At 43.2% G+C, this 23081-nt stretch overlaps 1 protein-coding gene across 2 annotated transcripts in view; it reads left to right on the top strand.

The window, feature by feature from the left end:
• LOC135221558 (gigaxonin-like) overlaps window positions 1-23081 on the top strand; it is a 501126-nt gene that overhangs the window by 461978 nt on the left and 16067 nt on the right. For both annotated transcript variants that reach the window (XM_064259261.1, XM_064259264.1), the window contains exon 8: window positions 15562-15777. In XM_064259261.1, coding sequence (XP_064115331.1) covers window positions 15562-15777 — 216 coding nt within the window. The remainder of the gene's footprint in view (window positions 1-15561; window positions 15778-23081) is intronic.

The following is a 23081-nucleotide window of genomic DNA, read 5'->3' as shown; positions in this document are numbered from 1 at the left end:
CGCTCAGTTCCTCTGGAGTCGGAATGGTCACTGGACAACAGTTCATTCCAATGGATTCTCCGGAGGGTTCCAGGTCTACAAGTAGATCTATTCGCATCTCAAGCGAACCACAAACTCCCATGTTATGTGGCCCCCAACCTGGACCCTCTAGCCTATGCCACGGACGCCCTGTCCATAGATTGGAACAACTGGGAGAAGATTTATGTCTTTCCTCCAGTGAATCTTCTCCTGAAGGTACTGAACAAACTCAGGACGTTCAAGGGTCAAGTAGCTCTAGTAGCCCCAGACTGGCCGAAGAGCAATTGGTACCCTCTGATTCTGGAACTGGGTCTTCGTCCTCTTCGAATTCCCAATCCCAGGCTCTCCCAGTCAGTACAAACGAAGACTGTGTTCGCTTCCTCAGGAATTCTCAAAACCCTAACTTTATGGACTTCATGAAGTTTGCGGCTAAAAAAGATGCAGATATTGATCCACGAAATATTCTTTTCTTGGAATCTGATAAAAGAGATTCAACTTTGAGACAGTATGATGCTGCAGTCAAAAAGTTGGCAACCTTCCTGAGAGAATCAGATATTAGAATCATGACAATCAATTCAGCTATATCCTTTTTCAGATCTTTATTTGAAAAAGGCTTAGCAGCTAGCACTATTACGACAAACAAGTCAGCCTTGAAGAAGATTTTTCAACTCGGGTTCAACATAGACTTGACAGACTCTTACTTCTCGTCTATTCCCAAGGCTTGTGCTAGACTTAGACCTTCAGTGAGGCCTACGTCAGTATCGTGGTTCTTGAATGATGTTCTAAAGCTGGCTTCAGTAACAGACAATACGACATGTTCATTTATAATGCTCTTAAGAAAAACTCTATTTTTATTAAGCTTGGCTTCAGGAGCTAGAATTTCAGAACTGTCGGCGTTATCCAGAGATCCGAATCATATAGAATTTCTTCCCACAGGGGAAGTTCTACTTTCTCCGGAACGTAGTTTTTTTAGCAAAGAATGAGGATCCTTTGATGAGGTGGGAACCGTGGAAGGTTATACCCCTTCCACAAGATGTTTCTCTTTGTCCAGTATCGACCTTACGAGCCTTTCTGTCCAGGACATCCTCATCCTCGTCGGGTCCTCTCTTTAAGAGAGAAAAAGGTGGTACTTTATCTATTAAAGGTATTAGGCAACAGATCCTGTACTTTATTAAGCAAGCCAACCCTGATTCCTTCCCTAAAGCTCATGATGTCAGGGCAGTTGCCACCTCAATTAACTATTTCCAACACATGAATTTTGATGATTTAAAAAAGTATACTGGATGGAAATCGCCGACAGTATTTAAGCGTCATTACTTAAAGTCCTTGGAAGCTCTGAAATTTTCAGCAGTTGCGGCGGGTAACATAGTTTCCCCCGACTCTGCTTAATCTTAAGTTGAAGATCCAGTTCTCCTTTCTACCTATCTCATTCAACAGTTTGTCTATGCCTACCATGTTCATCTACGTCTACCATGAGTCTTAGCTGCTCTTGTGACGCTACAGTGGGTGTCCCTTATTTTTTTTTGCTAGGGTCACCCACAATTGTTTGTATATTCTGATCTCTATGATGTAGTCCCCTTATTTTTATGCTAGGGTGACACATCTACATTTGCAATGGTTACGGGTTTTGTATACTAAGTCATATACATTTGTTTATTATATTATTTTCTAAGTTTGTTCAATTCAGTTTATTATTATAATTGCTTTATTTACTTTGTACATATTACTATACACAAATGTTAAGATCAACATATATTCCATGTAAGCCCTGTACATATATGTTAACTTTAAGTTAATTTTAAGGAATATTTTCTAACTTGTATAATTGTGTATATGTATATTTCTTGGCAATTATATTTCTTTATTTTATTTTAAGTTTTATTGAGACCTTATTTATTTATTTTCTTTACAATCTTGTGCTAATTCTGTGGTACGATTTCGCGCAGCGACACGAACTGCGCCCAGAAATGGGATTTTGACGTAAGGAAAAATCTATTTCTGGGCGATTGGTTCGTGTCGCCCAGCGAAATCCCACCCTACCCATCCCTGCGCTCAAGATTGTCTGGTAACTTCAGGATGGCCACCAGAGGCGCAGCAGTCGGCAGCATGGGATGGAGTAGTAGTAGTTGCTGCCCACTCTGTGGGTCGGCTCCCCTCTTGTGGGGGTTTTGTAGTAGGAGATTTCTATTGGTAAGTGGTTCGTGGTAGTGGTCTCACTCGCCCTAGTGTTCATACCGACACCCTCTTGGAGGGTGAGCGAGTCAGTAGTACTGACCTTTTCTTTATTTTATTTATTCTCTGGTATGTGTTAGTGCATTAACCTTAGAAATAATGGATTAAAGGATATTTCGCTGGGCGACACGAACCAATCGCCCAGAAATAGATTTTTCCTTACGTCAAAATCCCAAAACCCTTTTGTAAATATGCACGTAAGTGAATATAATGAGCGAACGAATGGACCCAATACCATTGATGGCGGAGACTTACTTCGGTGGAGGCTTCTCCAACCAAGGCGTAGCAGGTGAGGCAGTTTTCATGGTGCCACACCAAGTAGTCGTCTACCCGTACAACGCACCCGGCGTGGGAGCGGCAGACTTCATGCCCACAGGAATCCTGCAGGACGGCATTACAGCCAGGTTCCTGGCAACAGATGACCTGTAAGTCAAAGGATACATGAGTATCATGACAACCTCCGGGGAGGTTATAGAACTTAATGCTATAAGTCTAATTTGTAGTAGGCGCCGGAGTGGACCCTACCAACAAGGGAATATATATATGTATGCATGCAGTCATATATATAAAATATAATGGTTTGCAGCGCCAGAGTGGTTCCGGAGAACCAGACCAGTAATACCGGTTTGTGCAACTATATCAAGGTAACTGCCGCACTGCCATGCATAGCTCCGTGTTACTTATGAGGAGGAGAGACTACTAGGTCAACTCCGCCGTGGGGCCGGAGTAAGGTGTCGGAACAACTGAAGGCATACCCGTGCCGCAAGCAACTGCAAGAGCGGTAGCGAGACAGTGAAACAGAAACCCATAGAGTGACATTCCAGACATGTACAAGCTAGGTTGTGTGTAAATGCATATATTAGATTATATATATATATATTATATCTATACGTATCTATATATATTCATAATATATATATATATTATATATATATAGATATATATATATATATCCCTAATATATATATCTATATTTTAATATATATATATTATTAATATATAATTAAATGAAATCCCAACTGTACACATGTACGGTGGATGACACCCTGAGGCCGAGGCCTATGACTAAACATTCTCAAGTCAGGTCCGGTGTTGGCCGGAGCTGAAACCGCTGGAGCGGAGAGGATGGTGAGTACTTAGGGTGGTGGGGGGGATGCGGGGGCCGGGGGTGAGGTGGTCCTGCCTCCCCTGCCTGGTGGCTCACTGTAGTATGGTGAAGGGAGGGAGGGGGAGGGTCCCCAAGCCCCGAGCAAAGCGACTGAGTACGGCAGGCCTGATCGCTGAGTGTATCCACTCCCACCTACCTCCGAGAGAACTTCCCCTCTCATGCGGACTCAGATAGCTAGCTGCGTAGCGAGCGAGTCATCACTCCACCGAGTTGGGTGGGCATGGTGTGGAGGGGGAGGAGGTCAGCAACGGGGTGGCACGTACGCGATCAACTGGGAACCTTCCCAGCCGGGTGAACAGACACGCGGTGTGGAGGGCCAATTGATCACAAGGGGCCAACCGGCCATGTAAAGTCGCACATAGCACCCAACAATAAATAACCATAGAAACATACATATAAATATAAAATTAAATAAATATAAGCTAGACTAACACAGGGGGGGGGGAGAAAATAATAATAACAGCGTAAGATAAGGATGTCCAGGAGGGGTAGGCTAATCGCAAGTCTGACGACTCGGGTGTGTGAGCCTAACCCTTAGGCGGCTAGTCGGTATGCTGTACCAATTTATGGGGGCAGGAGACTAGGAGCCAGGCAGGGCATGTAGTACGGTACGGTTCGATTTGTTTTTTCGTAATTCGTACCACGCATTTTTACTGTACCGTAATTTCGTACAGTACCTAAAAATTCATACCGTACCGTACTAGTACGATATTTTATCGTACCGTAATTTCGTACTGTTTCCGTACCTACTTTTTTTTTACGTTGCAGTTCATATAGACATAACGTGGCACTTTTACTACTACTACTACTACTACTACTACCAATGCCACTTCAAGAAGATTGGTGTTATGTAATACATTAATGATATAATACAATTTTATTTTGCTAAGGTTACAAAAGGAAAATGTTCAGTTATACAGTATTAGGCATTCATACAGTTTTATGTGTTGCAGCGTAATAGCATTACAGCGTCAACAATATCCTCTTTCAGACCTAGTCTTAAATCATTAAGAATATAGCGCAACCCAGAGAATGTGCGCTCTACGCTCGCTTGAGTAAAAGGCAGAGCACCTGGTACTTCAGCAAGATATTTTAGTGCACTTTCTTGTTGATAATGCCACCACTGGAAAATACACTCATTTTTACTGATTTGAAAACGAAAAAAAAATGTGCTCATGGCTTGCACACAAAAAAAAATCTCTCTCTCTCTCTCTCTCTCTCTCTCTCTCTCTCTCTCTCTCTCTCTCTCTCTCTCTCTCTCTCTCGTCTCTCTCTCTCGTCTCTCTCTCTCTCCTCTCTCTCTCTCCACTATAATGCTTGAATTCTTTAAATAAGGAAGAGAACATCATTCGAGTCTTACCTTATGTATGATCAAGCTTCTCTACTGAGTACTGCCTCCGTAGCACAAAAGCAGAGTGCAGTGGCAGTCTTGCGGGCAGCAGTCAGCAGGCCTCAGTGTCCTCACGGAGTTAGTGTCCTGACCTGAGCAGCTGCAGTGTGCAGACCAAGTACTGACTGATGAATGATGATGAAGGGAGGGGTTAAAAATGCGTTGTCACGTGTGTCAAGGCTGGGTCAAGGGTAGCCGGTGGTAACTGGTAAGAGTTAGCTAGGCCAGAGCAGAGGTCAAAACGGTCGCGGTAAAAGGTATTACCACTTACCAACTCATTAAAAAGGGAAAATGGACCTTCTCACCTGAGCGATAAGCCGATAAGTAGGTGGGGTCCCTGCCCAGCCTTGCTGTGACGGCTGATGGGGCAAACCCCACTGGGATATGCTTTAATTAACACCCCAGTGAGAAGACCTCTGCTAATCCTTTATGGTCACACACCTGCTCACCGCCCAAGTCAACCAGGTGTGTGACCCTGGGCGGTTGGGCGGCGGGGGCTTGGCTGCTTGCGACACCTATCTGAATTTGGTACGGAAATGGTACGATTAAGTACGAAAAAAAAAAAAATTGTACTTTCGTACCATACCGAACTCGAAGGAAAATATCATACCGTAATATCGAACCGTACTTACATCCCCCAAAAAACCGTACCGTACCGTAATATCGTACCGAACCGTACCGTACTACATGCCCTGGAGCCAGGACATAAAACGAAGGGACCAGGTCCTAACGTAAGGGAGAGACTCCTAATGAATCGGGATCTGGCTAGGCTACGCTATGATCCGAAACATGCGGTCGGAGTTAGGGGGACCCCGTGAAAGACTAGACTGAATAAAATTCAAGCTAACTGCATGAATATCACAATAAAACAGTTATGGAATAATAAAAATGTACTGCTAAGGTAACTCTGATGGTATGGGAGACCAAAAGAGTGCGGGAGCCGCCATGCGGTCCGGGAGAGAGAAGTCGGTGCGGGAACCATGAAGCTCACGCTACCTTATCTACTCCTAAACACAATAAAATGGGTGAGATCTGCATAATTGAGATCATAAAACCATAACAGCAGTACTTAACTTGGATGCAGTAGCTTGATCCATTGTAAAGAGAATAATCCAAATATGTCAGCGCAAAAACACAGCACAAAACAAAGACGCATGTGATGGCGGTGACGCTATCAAAAGGAATGACGTCAGAGGCGCTCACTGTAGTAGTAGAGGGTAGCGGGGCTATAGTTCGGCTCCTCTGTAGTTGGGGTTTTGGCGGAGGAAGAAGCTAAATGGCAGGGTACCTCTGGTAGTGGTTTTCACTCGCTCCTTATATATACTGACACCTTTTATTAAAAGGTGAGCGAGCCATTTACCTTGGCACTAACGTTTCTCTTTTTCTCTGGTATGAATAGCAATATTTATACCTAGAAATAGTATCAAAGGAACCTATTTCACGGAGCGACACAGGCTGAGCCCAGAAATGAGATTTTTATATTCATGACAAATCATACAAAAAATGTTATCAGCAGTTCTTCATTCTTGATACTCAGGGATTTGGGATAGGTGATTGACATTCTGGCACCTGGAATGCATGAGAGGTGGTACACAACTTCCTGCGTCTCCTAATTCTGGTTTGAGGCAAATCATGTCTTGAGTAGAGCACCCAGCACAGGGGAAAGGAGCTTAGGAGGGAGAATCATCTCGACCCCCAGATAGTGATAAGGAGGTCTCTGTGACCCGTCTGTTCAGAACCACATCTGCTAGGTGAATGGCGATCGGAGAGACTTCTCTGCTCTCTTCCTCTTTCTCCCTTTTGTCTGTTGTTTTCACATCTTGGCGCTGGCTTCTTTTTGGGTTGGTCTGGAAAGAAATTCACAAGACAACAACAGGTGTGGAAAAATCTCATATAGTCTCCTAAAGGATAGACTCCATGTCATATATTGAAGCCTTTGTTAATAAGAATTGCAGTTGTAAAATGTGGTAGTAGTTCCAGCTGATATCTCCATATCCAGATTGATCCTGCATATGTATGTATCATCAACAGCCAGCAGATAAGGGAGTAAAGTCTTGATGCCTCATATTTAGAGACTATACATTGGCAATGATAATGCTGAATATGCCAAACAAATATCCACAATCATATTATTTAATGTCCCTTTATATTCTTAAAGATATCACACTACATTGCTGACTATAATATCATGATTTTCTAAAAGCAAAACATTTTATGATGGTTGAAAATGTTTCATTGCCTTAAATCATTATTACAGTTTACTGATGGGCTCAGTATTTGTTTTGTATGTGTGTGAGGGAGAAGGGAACCTCAGAAGGTTTATCTATGGCCTTGCTTGCACCTCTCAGTTGTAGCCTTTAGGCAGCTACCAGTTCAGCATGGCTAGGTCAGTGGGTATTCCTTCCCCTCGCCCTACATAGGGAAACCATTTTTAAAATATTCATTGGATAATCCCTTAATTATTTTTTCTGGGCTCAGTTCGTGTCGCCCTGTGAAATAATCTTAAAGTTCATTATTTCTAGGGTAAATAACCTAATAAATAACAGAGAAAAAATAAAATCAAGAATATGTCAGTATAACTGACTCGCTCACTCTATAAAAGAAGTGTCGGTATGGTAACAGGGGCGAGTGAGACCACTACCACGAACCTTCCACTACCACGAACCTTTTGCCATTTAGAACTTCCCACATCAAAATCTCCCACCTGAGAGAGCCGATCCTAAAGGAGGATGCGCCCGCTACTACTACTAATACCCACGCCAAGCGGAGTGCAGCACCTCTAGTGGTCATCCTTTTCTTTTAGCTCGTTTCAGGCACACGCATTTTTTCTTCTCTTGTGTCGTGATCGCTATTTTGGATTTATCTCATCATGGAACGCTCTGCTATTGCCGCGGCTAAGTTAAGTACCCGAAAGGTCAAGATTTTGTATTTTTGTCTTCCAGGGACCAGTATTTTCCGTTTTTTAGGTTACATACGGTCACCCGGTTGACTCGTGGCGGCCATGAGCCTGCCTCGTGTTGTTAAGATTTCCCAGTCTTCCATACTGGGACGTCTTTCTTCCTTTCATGGGTTCTTATTACGCGTTTCTCTGTTTACATCATATTATAGAATTTAGGAATTCACAGCCCATACCTTGTCACCCAGTTATCTCTATGGTTTAGATTTTTAGGGCTATATTGTTTTTCCCCAGTCCAGCATCCCAGCTTTTGCTCTTCATCGGCTACGGCTGGCTCCGAGTAGTCGACTGTTCTTCGGAACGGTTCGTCTTCTCCTGGACTTCTGTCTCTCTCACTCGTGTGTTCCTTCCATTCTTTTACGATGTATGTGTTTATTTTGCCTATTTTTATCTAGTGTTATTTTATTCAGTGTTAGGCTAGCTTTTAGGGTGCCCAATACCTTAGCTTTATCTTATCCTTTGTGTTCATTCACACCTGGTACAGTTGTGTTCATGTGGTCACTAGCCTAGTGGTTGTGTTGCTTATCGCCTCTTGGTCCACTCTCGATCACGTGTACCACTGGGCGCCCTACCCAGCTCCCTTCCCTCCCTTCCGCGTGGTAAGGGGGGGGTCTGGCTGGGCTCACCACAGTTGTCATGGCAACCACCTGAGCGCCTCCCTCCCTCTCTCTCTCGAGGGGGCTCCTGGGAGGCCCGGCCAGCTGGGAGTCTGGGTGACCACTTGTCGTCTCGGGAACCGGGGAGCTCCGTTGTATAAGGGGGTTGGGGTTGGCCACCCCTCCCTCCGGCCGCCTCGGCTCTCTCCGGTGTGTCTCGTTCGCTCTCCCTACCCCACCCCACCTCCCACCTCCTTTTATCCAACAACGGACGGAGCCCCTGCTCACTAGCCGGGGGCCCCTTCGGTTGTCGGAATATAGCTGGCTCCACCAGCCACCGGGGTAGGGGTCTATTAGTGGTCCCAAAAGCTTGCCTACTACTACCTTCTTTCCGCTACCGGAGAGGAGCTTGCTTCCTTACCCGGGCACCCCTCTAGTAGTCGGAAGTGAGGCATGTCTTACTCCCTATATGAAGTATACATGATTCTTTATATTTTGTTGTTATTTTACTTTAACTGCCTCCTCCGTTCTCCGTCGTGGTTTATATCTATCCTCACTAGGGTTCTCTCACCACTTCTGGTTGATCCCCTTTCCTGTCCCCGGTGTACACCGGAGACTCCAACCAGATTGCCCTAGCGACCACACGTATTACGGCAGAGGGCTAGTTTTGGTATAACTTACATACTCCGGCATGCAACGGAGTTCGTGTTTGGACTGTAAGTGTGTATTCCCGATACTCATGTATCCTTCCACTTACAGGCTACCAATTGCCAGGAACCGGGCTGCAATGCAGTCCTCCAAGACCCTTGTGGCCACGAGGAGTGCAGGACCCACGCCCCGTGCGCCACTACCCATGGCGAACTGATCGTCTGGCACCACGAGGCATGCACCATATGCTACGACCTCGTGAGTCAGCTGTTGGATGGAGTAAGTAGATATGAAGATAGTTACTCCCTCCATCATATATCTCTAGTATATCTTAGTTTTAAGTCTTAGTTATAAGCTGTAGCTCCGCCGTTAGGGACTTCATTGGTCCTCTCTTTCAGGCTGCTGCCGTAAAGGAGGTCGCTCTAGCAACCCTGAAGGCCTGGGTGGGCGGCTTCGGCAGGAACGCCGCCAAAAGACAGCCATACATCCTTGACAAGAAGTTGGCTGTCCAGATCTTCCCCGGAGGGAAAGCGATGGGATATGTGGATCCCGCCACAGCAGCTCCAGCCATTGCCTCTATTCAGCGCAAGGTGCAGCAGGCCTTCGTGAACGTGTCAGGCCAGGACATCGTGCCGGACGTCGCCACTTTGGATATTAATATAGAGCCAATGGCGGTATGTGCTGAGGATTTGTTGGTCGAGGTAGGTACTTCGGGCGCTCAAGGGTTTCCTTTGGGCGCACCTGGATCTTCTTCTCCTGTTCCTTCCTCTTCTTCTTTCCAAGGCTTCACGGGATCTGAGATCCCTACTCCTTCGCCTGCTGCTTCTGTGCCTCCTAAAGTAAAAGGACACAGAGAGCAGAAGACCCTCCAGAAGACGACGTCCAAAAAGACGTCGTCTTCCTCCTCACGTAAGTCTTCGGCATCCTACTCCGGAGCAGTGAAGGCTAAGTCTGATTCTTCACATTCGAGAGGGTCGAGAAGCAAAGCTTCTAAGGAGAAGGTCCGCGCTCCGACCGAGCCAGTACCATCTCCTGTCGCTGCCGGAACCACCCCGGTGACACCTGCCGGGATCGCAGCACCTAGTGCCTTCGACCCCGCTACCTTCTCGGCAGGTGTCCTACAGCAAGTAGGAGAGATGGTTGGATCGCTTGGGACGAGATTTGAGCAAGTGTTTGCTCAACTCTCTAGCAGCATCAACCAGTCAGGTCAATCCATCCAGGACCTCTCCAACCGTGTTTTAGAACACGATAACCGATTTGCCGGCCTGAACCAGGCCCCTCAGGCAAACTTCCCGGTAGGAGGTACTGGTCTGGTCCAGTTACCGCCTCATGATTCTCTTCCGGCTTTCTCTATGAACAATCTTTGGAGGGTAGCAGCTTATGCTCCCTTCAAGGATGGCATGATTTCGATACCGGAGTGTGGAACAAGAAGGATTGAGGACTTCGAGTTCTACCCTCCCGGATTGACTCAGCCTTTCATAGGATATGCCAGGCTAACAGAGACAGCGCTCAATAGGGAGGACAAGATCCCTAGAGAGACTGTCCTGTACACAAGGGACCATGCCCAAAGGGAGTGGGTTCACTGTCTGGAGGATTGGGATTGTTCTAATACCAAACTCCAGGCCTTCAAGAGTCCCTTCACCATTTTTGCCACGGAGGAGGAGGCTTCACTCCCCTTTACGACAAAGATGGTGGAGACGACCCTTCATGCTGTTTTGAAGGACGAACCCATTCCACAGCTCAGGGAAGCAGAACCCACTTCTCCTCTCTTCCCTGCGTTCGGAGAACTTTGAGAGAACCTGCCGGCTACTTTTACAGTAGGAAAGCTGAAACCGGACTGTGCCTTGGACCAGTTAGGTGAAAAGCTACCTAGACTGCCTGATAGCCTCATTCAGGCAGAATTTGATGCAAGAACAAGGCTAGGGAGATCACTTAACTCCCTAGTCATAACGGAGATGGCTGCCCTCTCATATGGCACAGAGCCTCTATTCAAGATCTTGGCTAAGTCCCAACTTCAGTCAGTTCAAGCAGATGGTTACGACTTCTTCATGGCTAGAAGAAACTGCCGTAAGCATGTGTTGCAAGAAGCCACCATTCGACACGAACCGAATAGGCTTCTTGCTTCCAACATGTGGGGTGCGGACCTGTTCCCAGAATCTACTGTGAATGAGGTGCACCACGAAGCTTCAAGGCTTAACCAGAGCCTTAGAGCTAGGTGGGGCATTTCAACCAAGAGGAAGCAGGAGAACCCCCCCTCTTCTGGTAAAAAGCTGAAGAAAACCAAGAGGTTCCAGCCATACCAGAAACACCAGTAGCAGCAGCACTTCGTCCAGGCCGTCCCAGTTACCCAACCGGGTCAGCCTTCGACATCGAAAGCTCAGAATCAGCCTATCCTCTTGCTTCCCCCCCAAAACCAACCCTCGACCTCGTACACCGTCTCCCCGGCTTTCAATTCCATGTTCGAAAGTCAGGCTTTCCCTACCTTTAATAGGTTTTCAAGGGGAAGCAGGGCGAGAGGTAACTTTCGCCAGCAAGGTTCAGGAAGGGCTACTAGCAGGGGTAAGCACTTCAGAGGAAGATGTGGAGGCCATCCCACGCAGCAACAGTGAGGCTCCTCAGGTAGGAGGGAGGCTGTTCCTCTTCCCCCACAGGTGGGAGTTCAGCAAATGGGCACAGAGCATCGTGTCCAAAGGACTAGGTTGGAGTTGGATCAAAGATCCTCCACCAACCAAATCATTTCTTCAACTGCCGTCAAAGGAATTGACAGATTATGCAGAGGAGCTCCTTCAGAAAGGAGTTGTGGCGAGAGTCAGGCATCTAAAATTTCAAGGGCGCTTGTTCAGCGTGCCAAAGAAAGGCTCTTCAAAAAGAAGAATAATCTTAGACTTGTCCCAGCTAAACTCTTTCATTCGCTGCGACAAGTTCAAAATGCTGACCATCTCGCAGGTACGGACCTTACTTCCCCGTGGGGCCGTCACCACCTCTATCGATCTTACAGACGCATACTATCATATCCCCATCGCGAGGCACTTCCGCCCATACCTAGGTTTCAAACTAGGAGACCAGGCATTCTCTTTCAAAGTGATGCCCTTCGGACTGAATGTAGCCCCCAGGGTATTCATGAAAATAGCGGAAGTAGTAGTCCAACAACTGAGATCACAAGGGATAATGGTAGTAGCGTACCTCGACGATTGGCTGATTTGGGCACCAACCGTCGAGGAATGTCTCAGAGCCACAAAGAAAGTAGTTCAATTTCTGGAACATCTGGGGTTCCAGATAAACAAAACGAAATCCAGATTCACTCCGGAGACTCGTTTCCAGTGGTTAGGCATCCAATGGGATTTATCCTCCCACAATCTGTCAATTCCGGTGGTCAAAAGAAAAGAAATAGCCAAGTCAGTGAGGCAATTCCTCAACAACAAGCAAGCTTCAAGGAGAAACCAGGAAAGAATCCTAGGTTCCCTCCAGTTTGCCTCAGTGACGGACGTCCTTTTGAAGGCAAGACTGAAAGATATAAATCGAGTTTGGCGCTCGAGAGCAAATGTCAAATCTCGAGACAAGTTGTCAGTGATTCCACAAATCCTTCGCAACCAACTTCGTCCATGGGCGAAGGTAAAGAACCTGGCCAAGTCAGTTCCCCTGCAATATCCTCCTCCGGCGTTAACTATTCACACAGACGCCTTGGTCCACTCAGTTCCGCCAGCTCCACATAAATGTTCTGGAAGCAATGGCAGTATTTCTTACCCTAAAGAAGCTCCTTCCTCCAAAGAAGTCTCATCTAAGGCTAGTTTTGGACAGTGCAGTAGTAGTTCACTGCATCAACAGAGGAGGATTCAAATCTAAACATGTGAACCATGTCATGATAGCCATTTTTTCCCTAGCAAACAGATACAAATGGCATCTATCATCCACCCACTTAGCAGGGGTAAGGAATGTAATAGCAGACGCCTTGTCCCGTTCAGTCCCTCTGGAATCAGAGTGGTCTCTGGACATCAAGTCGTTCCAGTGGATATGCCGGAGTGTACCAGACCTCCAGGTAGATCTATTCGCCTCACAAGCGAACCACAAGCTCCCTTGCTATGTGGCCCCCAACCTGGACCCTCTAGCCTATGCCACGGACGCCTTGTCAATAGACTGGAATCAGTGGAGGAGGATCTACATCTTTCCTCCAGTGAATCTTCTCTTGAAAGTTCTGAACAAACTCAGGACTTTCAAAGGACAAGTAGCTCTGGTTGCTCCAGATTGGCCAAAGAGCAATTGGTACCCCTTGCTACTGGAATTGGGCCTCCGACCTCGACGGATTCCCAACCCCAAGCTGTCTCAATCAGTACAAATGAGGACTGTGTTCGCTTCCTCAGGAATTCTCAAGACCCTAACTTTATGGACTTCATGAAATTTGCGGCTAAAAAAGATGCAGATATTGATCCCCAAAACATCCTCTTCCTAGAATCAGACAAGAGGGAATCAACTCTAAGACAGTATGATTCTGTTTGAGAAAGCTAGCACTATTACTACTAATAAATCAGCTTTGAAGAAAATCTTTCAGTTGGGTTTTCAAATAGACTTAACAGAATCTTACTTTACGTCTATTCCCAAAGCCTGTGCTAGACTTAGACCTTCTGAAAGACCTACTTCAGTTTCATGGTTTTTAAATGACGTCCTCAAACTAGCCTCGGACACTGACAACTCGTCTTGCACATTTATAATGTTACTTAGAAAGGCGCTATTTTTGCTAAGCCTGGCCTCAGGGGCCAGAATTTCAGAACTGTCGGCTCTATCCAGAGATACGGGTCATGTGGAATTTCTCCCTTCAGGAGAAGTTTTGCTTTCCCCGGATCGCAGTTTTTTAGCTAAAAATGAGGATCCTCTAGCAAGGTGGGCACCTTGGAAAGTCATCCCTCTTCCCCAGGATCCCTCTTTCTGTCCAGTAATGACCTTAAGAGCCTTTCTGTCTCGGACATCCTCTAGATCCTCAGGTCCTCTCTTTATGAGAGAAAGAGGTGGCACCTTATCAGTAAAAGGAATCAGACAGCAGATCCTTTACTTCATTAAACAAGCCATTCCTGAATCATTCCCAAAAGCACATGATATCAGGGCAGTAGCTACCTCTATTAACTATTTCCAACATATGAATTTTGATGATCTTAAAAAATATACTGGATGGAAATCACTGACAGTCTTCAAGCGCCACTATCTGAAGTCCTTGGAATCCTTAAAATTTTCAGCAGTGGCAGCGGGAAACATAGTTTCCCCCGACTCTGCACAGTAGTTATAGTTGAAGATCCAGGTCTCCTTTCTACCTACCTTGTTTAACATCCCTCACCCTACTGCTATGCTCTACATGATCCTCTAGCCTTAGCCGCTAGGATGATATTGGTAGAATGTCCCTTATTTTTTCGCTAGGGACATCCACATATTGTACATATAAATGTGCTTCAGTGTTTCTACCCTTATTTTTATGCTAGGGTAGAACACAATAACTTTTGTATATTTTGTATATATTAATCTAGTTTTAGTGAATCTTTTTGAATAGTTGTTTTGATACCATTGTACTAAGCTATGCTTTGCCCTTTATAATATTAAGCTAGTTTTAAGTACCTTTATATTATAATTTTTGTATCATAACTTTTGATTCACTTATATTATATTCTAATTTTATTTTATTGTTTCATTAAGACCCTCCATTGTCATCTTGTGCTGTTTCTCTGGTACTATTTCACAGGGCGACACTAACTGAGCCAGAAAAGGGATTTTGACGAAGGAAAAATCTATTTCTGGGCGATGGGTTCGTGTCGCCCTGTGAAACCCACCCCTCTTTTACCCACCCTGCAGCCCAAGATGGACATCTTTAGAAAAGGATGACCACTAGAGGCGCTGCACTCCGCTTGGCGTGGGTATTAGTAGTAGTAGCGGGCGCATCCTCCTTTAGGATCGGCTCTCTCAGGTGGGAGATTTTGATGTGGGAAGTTCTAAATGGCAAAAGGTTCATGGTAGTGGTCTCACTCGCCCCTGTTACCATACCGACACTTCTTTTATAGAGTGAGCGAGTCAGTTATACTGACATCTTCTTGATTTTATTTTTTCTCTGGTATTTATTAGGTTATTTACCCTAGAAATAATGAACTTAAGGATTATTTCACAGGGCGACACGAACCCATCGCCCAGAAATAGATTTTTCCTTCGTCAAAATCCCTTTTTTATCGTTAAGAAAGAACCAAACCTCATTAAAAATGTGGCCAATTGATCAAAATCTCTATGTATATGTGTCAGTTTTCAGTCTTTGTAATTGCTTGAATATATTCAAATCAAGCAATAATGTACACGAAATAAATTATTAATAAATAAATTCAGTAATATGTACAAGTTTTAAAAGTAATTGATACTAGAGATACAAGCTCATCGGCTGTTGTGCAGAATACTGAGAAAAAGCACTACACTTTTATATATAAACACTACAAATAATTATCTGTATTCTGGCATTGGCAAAGATAGAATTAATGAAGGCAAGAGCAAAGTACATTTTTTTTCATGCTATTTTTCTGTTTATTTTCAGCAAGAACTTCAAATTTCAAGATTTGAAGAATTCGATATATATGCCAACAAGTGGCGAACGTTGCCTTCAGTGCCCAATCCACGGAGAGGAACAGCATTAGTGGTTGCAAACAATAAAATTTACTACATTGGAGGATCCCCTTGGCAAGAATATCCAGATGGCGTTCAGTTTCTTCGTGTTGTTGATGCCGTTGATTATTTTTGTTTAACTGAAGAAGTAAGTCATGAATCTTTTTTAATGATCTAAGAATTGAAGATATCAGCAGTGAGCTTTGAGGTAACTGACGTGCATTTCGTGTGGAGGCCTTTTTTCTTGATACAATAAAATACCGCCTGATGTAAAGATCATACAAGAAGAAAGCAAATTTAAAAAAAGAACTAAAGGCTCTCCTATTCTGTAGGAGCTACGAGACTGATAAGAAAACACTAAAAGACAATTATAAAATGTAAGAAGCAACTGATTTAGCAAACGTACAAGGACCCGCCAGAGAGGGAATCATCCCTTTGGAGGGCTATACATAAAACCAAACAAATGAACAAATGAATGATATTGGATATGAAGGCTGAGGTAATATACCCGACGTATGGAATAATCTGCCCCAGGGGGGAGGGGGGCCGCCAGAGGGAAGCAGAAACCATGGATGCGAAAGTAACGGCCACCTCTTGGAATGTGGATTCTGTATAAGTCAAGGGAGACCAGAGTAGCTCTCCATAATGTCTTTGTAAGGAAAATGAATCGTATGTCAAGTAAAAGGATTTAGTAAATGTTTGTTGCTGAGATCATGTTGATGTGAGATAATTATCTGTCTGTAAGAAGGGCATTTTCTTTCTGTGGAAATCATTGATCAAAATTGTTTTGGTAGTGGAGAGAGTTACCACAATTGTAGGGCTTATCAGACAACTCGTATTCTTTTATTATTATTTTTAAAGGTAGGCAAGTGAACCGCTTTAATTATAAAAATATTCCAGTCAGAATGGGATAAGACCGAAATAGAGAAGAAAAGTAACTGACATCCAAGCAATATGCAAAATTTTTCTTAACTGATGCGCCCATCTAAATTATGTTATTCTTGTAAATGATGACAACAAGAAACCCACTGGAAACTGAAAATGCTAAAAGGGAAGATTGGTTGGATATCATTGTTGTTAAATTGAAGGGGAAAAAAGGAGAAATGAGTCAATTTTATCGTATTTTTAACAAGTCTGGGGTTGTAGGCCACCTTTTGGCTTACACCACATGTTGAGTTATTGCAAACAAATATTTAAATAACTGTTTTTGTTAATGATGGCTCAGCATTCAGATAAGATGCCAGAAATAAGTTTACTTTATACCTTAAGGCTTAAAAATTAAATTGGAATATTGTTGTCAACTACTATTGAGAGGCAAAAGCCCCTGGTGACAGAACCTTTATGAAAGCTGTCATTAAATCAGTCCATCTGGGCAAGTGAGTCAAATAAAGCACACCATGAAGTGGCACTTCATGTCGAAGTTTCAATACCTAGGTATTCTTTTCAGCCACCAAGGAGGTGGTGTTAAAGTTATGTTTTTGGCTTTGCTCATTTTTTCCATTCTTTATACATTCCTTTGAGTGTACCCGCCCATAGGCTGGGGTTTCCAGATAGATGTAACTATTGCCTGTGCCAGAAATGGTTGTGTCATGAAGTAAGTTTGAGAGAGAGAGAGAGAGAGAGAGAGAGAGAGAGAGAGAGAGAGAGAGAGAGAGAGAGAGAGAGAGAGATTTTTCAGGAAAGTATGAAGAATGAAAATGAGGATAAAAGAGAGACAGAAGCTTCATGGCAAAGGATGAAAAATGATAAAAGAATTAGACATAGAATGAAAACGAGAGGAGTAACAATGATCTTACCTTGTATACTTATTTCATCTTGCTATCATTCCAGTACCAGAATTTAAAAAAAAAATTAGGATGGGAAGAGTCAGTGATGAAAGAAAATGTATCAGCATTTTTTTTTTTCAGCCATAATCCTACCTTGCTCTTTTGACCATGGTAACTGGCCAAGCAGATCTAACATATTTTGGTACCTAATACCGGAGATGTATTATGAAACCAAAATTAGCATAATAAGAGAGGGCTCTTTTTTTTTTTTTTTTTTTTTTTTTTTTTTAGCAAAAACTCTAGATCAATGGGAAAGTTTTGACAATTAGTATCCAAAATGTTCTTACCCCTTTTTGGGTCATTAGGGTTAGGTTGGACACCTTAGGCTTATACAAGTTTATAATGAATTCATCAGGAGATTCCTTGTAGAGGAGCTAAGCTGTCAGTAAAACAGGAAGAAATCCTCTTTAGGACTTGATTTCTGCAGTTGTAACCAAATTACTAGAATCAGGACGTTTGGAATGATGATAGTTGAGTGAATTTTAGAATATTTTATCACAACTAAAATTTAAAGCAATCATGTACCATTTTATAGTATTGCTGTTTCACATTATTTTCGAGATGAACTTCTTAATGGTAATTCTAAAAAGGGAGCTTATGTACAGGATTCAAGAAATGAGGGAAAAAACTCTTGGAACTAGTTCTGCTAATATATACTTCTCGAAGGAAATATACTGGAAAATTCCTTGTTGGTCTTCAAAGAGAGACAGTTGTCCAAGAATCTTACCATCAGAAATAAATGCAAGTTTAAGGGAGAAAGTCATAAACAATATATCGTAGAACACAAAGTTCTTTACTGTGCACTTTATCCTGATAATTGCAAGTCTCTAACAGGCAAAGAATTTGCTGCCATTTCACCTAAGAAAAAATCAGTACTTTACCAAAGAATGCCTGTTTTCACAGCAGAACTGAGTGCAAAAAATTCAGCACTTAGAATTATTAAAAACATCACCAACTATTATTTTCAAGAGGTACTATCGAAGCCCTCCTAAGTTTTGGTTCTAAAAATCCCTTTTTACCGCAAATTATATTAATTTCATATTTCACAAATTATGTGAAGCTGTAATAAATGGCAACATACAGTAGTACCTCGAGATACGAAAGGCTCAACTTACGAAAAACTCGAGATACGAAAGCCAATACGAAAAATTTAACGGCTCTACATACAAAAAGTTTTCAAGATACGAAAGGTTTCTGAAAGTCCGAGATTTGCCCGGATAACAATTTTGAAAATCGCGCTGCGCGCCACCATCTTAGTACTAGTAGACTCGCCACCATCCTCCTGCTCTCCCATTGGTTCCTAATGCTAGTCGAGGCCATGAAATCCTTCTCTCCTATTGGCCAGCGTCCCTCCCATCATGCATCTACTATGTACACGTGGTGGCGTGCTTCGGCCACTCGGTACCAGCATTGTTATAGTACGCACGCAGTATTCGTTTTCGGGATCGTCAATGTGTACGTTATTTAAAAAAAAAAAGTGACCAAGATCTCTCACATGGGATAAGTGATCAAGGTCTCTCTCATAGGATAACTGGAAATTTGCTTTGCTGGTTGGTAGAATATCCACTCCCTGCTGAACAGAGGGTGTAGACCAATCATTTACAACATGCATACCAGTATGTATAATCAAGGCACTTCAGTTTATGTTGAAGGTCAGCAGCCGAACATTCAGTACCCCAATCAGTTGCAGAGAGAGCATTTGGTTGAACAGGGTTTTGATGGACACCATGGGCAACAGAGTCATGAGGTGCAAAAAAAGAACCAAGTGATAAAAAACAGAAAGTTGAAATTCTGTGGAAAAAAAAAAAAAAAAAAAAAAAAAAAAATCCTACGTAAATAAAAAAAAAAGTAAAAAAAAGTTAAAAATAAAAAAAAGAAAAAAAAACGGCAGAATTTAAAGCCGCTTTTCATAAAGTGCAATCATTTGTAGAAGACACCCCCCGAAAAGGCTCACACAGGAACATTGTGTACGTATATTTTTTAAAGTGTACGTACGTACGTACATATGTACAAAAGAAAAAAAAAGGCAGAAATTAAAGCCGCTTTTCATAAAGTGCAATCATTTGTAGAAGACACCCCCCGAAAAGGCTCACACAGGAACATTGTGAAAAGTAGGCAGAAGCAATCTTCCTTGGATAGTTACGTATGTACGTAGCCTCACTCGAAAGGTAAGCTTCCACATTTTACGTACAGTATATTTCTTGTTACCATGTACACTAATATACACTTTATTTACAGGTTATATTTTGCATTTTTTTATTAATTTAGGTATTGAATGGTCCAAATTGTTGTAGTATTTCATTGTTTATAGGTCAATTTAGCTTTATTATGAAATTTACTGGGGTGTTTTTGGAGGGCTTGGAACGGATTAGCCATTTTACATGTAAAATGTGGTCCAAGATACGAAAACCTCATGATACGAAAGGCGCCTCGGAACGGATTAATTTCATATCTCGAGGTACTACTGTAAAGGGAAATTAGGACATCGGTAAAGCAGCCAAAACTGCAAATAATATGATCAAATCAAACGTAACATCATAAACGGTGGTTATTCAATATTTAAGAACATCACCCTGAAGTCATTTTATCTCGCCATCGATTTGGTCACAATCGATTCACCCACGGTTACTTGGTGAACAATCCCGTGAGCCAATTTCTATATGCAGACATGAACCATTTTCCAGTATATTTTTTGGGCAGAAGTATATATTAGGAGAACTAGTTCCAAGATTTTTTTTTCTCATTTCTAAATTCCTGTACCGAAGCTCCATTTTTAGAATGATCATTAAGAAGTTTATCTCGAAAATAATGTAGGTCAACATCAACGGTGGTACACATCTTACGTGCAAGGCCAAGTTATTCACTGTTGACAAATGTCATTAAACAAAATGTTGTCAGACACCTTATTTTCGGTTTATTCAGAAATCAAGTTTTAAAGAATTGCAAGTTATGTAAAATATTCATTTTATTAAAGATGGGCCCTTTGGCCAGGGCTATGGATGTTGACTATTTTGACTGGTTGAACTGCTTAAAAAAGGGATTTTGACAAAGGTAAAATCTATTTCTGGGGAGAGACCTGTGTCGCCCGGTGAAAAGGATCCTGCTGCTCACTTTTCTAGTATAAATAGGTTGTAAATACACCAGAGAAAAAAGCTAGCATGGTGTGCTGAGGTTACTACCCTCGCGCGAGCACCCTAAGGGCGTCGGGTATAAAGTACAAGGCGAGTGGAAGCCACTATTCACAGGTCTTCTGCCAATTAGAGGTTTCCTTTCCAAAATCCCTCTCATGGGGAGAGCCGTCGCAGCAGCTACTACTTCCCCCTCACTACCACTACTACTACCCGACCCGAGCGCCATCTGCAATCCTGAATTTTTAGACATTCTGGCTTGGATTGGTGTAAGGGTGGGGAACTTAATTAGAAGGGCTGGGTTCACCGGGCGACACAGGTCTCTCCCCAGAAATAGATTTTTCCTTCGTCAAAATCCCTTTTCTGGGTTCGACCTGTGTTCGCCGGTGAAAAGTTACCAGAGAATGCCTATCCAAGCCTACTAGATACTAAGTAATCTTATAAGGAAGGAGTTAATGAAACCTGAGGTTCATTTTAGCTTAAATTTACTCACTTAATATTTACAATAGATTCATTTAAACTTAAACTTGCTTACTTACTACTTATGCTAAGACTTAAACTATGACTTAGAATTAGTAATAGCCTGAAGATATCATACAATTGACAGGGTATCCAGGTAATATCACATTTCCAGAATATATACAGTCCAGTCCATAAAACAATCCGGAACCAAATATTCTATGTACAAGATTTGGTGGCAGGATGACGCCCAGGCCCCCTCAACCCAGAGGAGAGAGGAATGGTGGGGAGTATGAGCGAGGCAGGTAGGAAGGAAAGAGTATCAGGAAGGAGAAAGGGGTAAGGAGAAGACTGATAGGATTCATTATTCGGGGGAGACTATGCTCCCTGCAGCAATTGCTGAGAGTTTAAGAGCTTCTAGATTCTTTAAATAGTGGCGCTTAAAACTACTGGGGATTTCCAACCCGTATACTTCTTCAGGTCCTCAAAATTCATATTTTGAAAATAATTAATAGAGGTAGCCACCGCCCAGATATCATTGACATGTGGGATGGAATCCGGGTTGGCTTGTTTAATAAAGTAGGGTATTTGTTGTCTAATACCTTTAAGAGAGATTGTGCCACCTTTTTCTCTAATGAAAAGAAGACCTGACGATGTTGCGGAGGTTCTGGCTAAGAAGGATCTAAGGGTAGTGACAGGGCACAATGATGTGTCCTGTGTCAAAGGGATGACTTTCCATGGAGTCCATCTATTTTGTGGGTCCTCATTCTTAGCCAGGAAGCTCCGGTCTGGGAATAGTAGTACTTCCCCTGACGGGAGGAAATCTATGTGGTCTGGATTTCGTGAGAGAGCTGAAAGTTCAGATATTCTGGCACCTGAGGCCATAGCCATTAAGAATAAAGTTTTTCTTAGGAGGGTTATATACGAGCATGATTCATTATTAGTGTCTGAAGCCAATTTAAGTACATCATTTAAGAACCAAGTGACCTTTTGTGGGCAGTCAGTTGGTCTTAGGCGTGCACATGCTCTCGGAATGGAGGAGAAGTATGCATCTGACAAGTTAATACTGAAGCCGACCTGAAAAATTTTCTTCAAAGCTGACTTGATTGTTGTAATAGTACTGGCGGCTAGGCCTTTCTCAAATAGAGTTCTAAAGAACGAAATTGCCAGATTCGTGGTCATTTTGTGGGCTCCTGATTCCTTTAGGAATTTGGCCAATTTTTTAACACCCGAATCATATTGCCTGAGAGTTGAATCTCTTTTATCTGATTCTATAAATACAATGTTACATGGATCGATACTCGCGTCCTTTTGGGCTGCAAACTTCATGAAGTCCATAAAGTTAGGGCTTTCAGAATTCTTGAGGAAGCTGACACAGTTTGAGTTTGTACTGTCTGTGTCAGTTCCGGGCAAGGGATCCGTTTGGGTTGGAGCTTCAGCTCTAGAAGAAGCGGAAACCAGTTGCTTTTCGGCCAATTGGGAGCCACTAATGCTACCTGTCCTGTGAAAGATCGTAGCTTGTGCAAGACCTTCATCAGAAGATTCACCAGAAGGAATAGATAAATCTTCTGCCAGTTGTTCCAATCTATGGTCATTACATCTGTGGCATAGGCTAGAGGGTCCAGGTTGGGAGCCACATAGCATGGCAGCTTGTGGTTGGATTCTATTGCGAATAAGTCTACTTGAAGGTCCGGGATTTGACTGTAAATCCACTGGAATGAGTTCTTGTCCAGGGACCACTCTGGTTCTAGTGGAGTAGTCCTGGAAAGTGTGTCTGCAATCACATTCTTGACTCCTGCCAGATGGGTTGCTGACAGGTGCCAATGACTCTTCACCGCCAAAGCAAATATTGCAATCAGCACATGATACAGCTTGCTTGACCTGGAACCTCCTCTATTTATGCAGTGTACCACCACTAGGCTGTCCTAGACTATCCTCACATGGCTGTTCCTGGCCGGAGTTAGTCGCTTTAAGGTTAGGAAAACTGCCATAGCTTCTAGCACATTGATATGGAACTGGCGGAACGTATTCGACCATAT

The sequence above is a fragment of the Macrobrachium nipponense genome, chromosome 20, assembly GCF_015104395.2.
Source record: "Macrobrachium nipponense isolate FS-2020 chromosome 20, ASM1510439v2, whole genome shotgun sequence".
NCBI classification, from domain to species: domain Eukaryota; kingdom Metazoa; phylum Arthropoda; class Malacostraca; order Decapoda; family Palaemonidae; genus Macrobrachium; species Macrobrachium nipponense.
The sequence above is the reverse complement of the archived record's forward strand: the minus strand, read 5'-3'. Positions and strand labels throughout refer to the sequence as shown.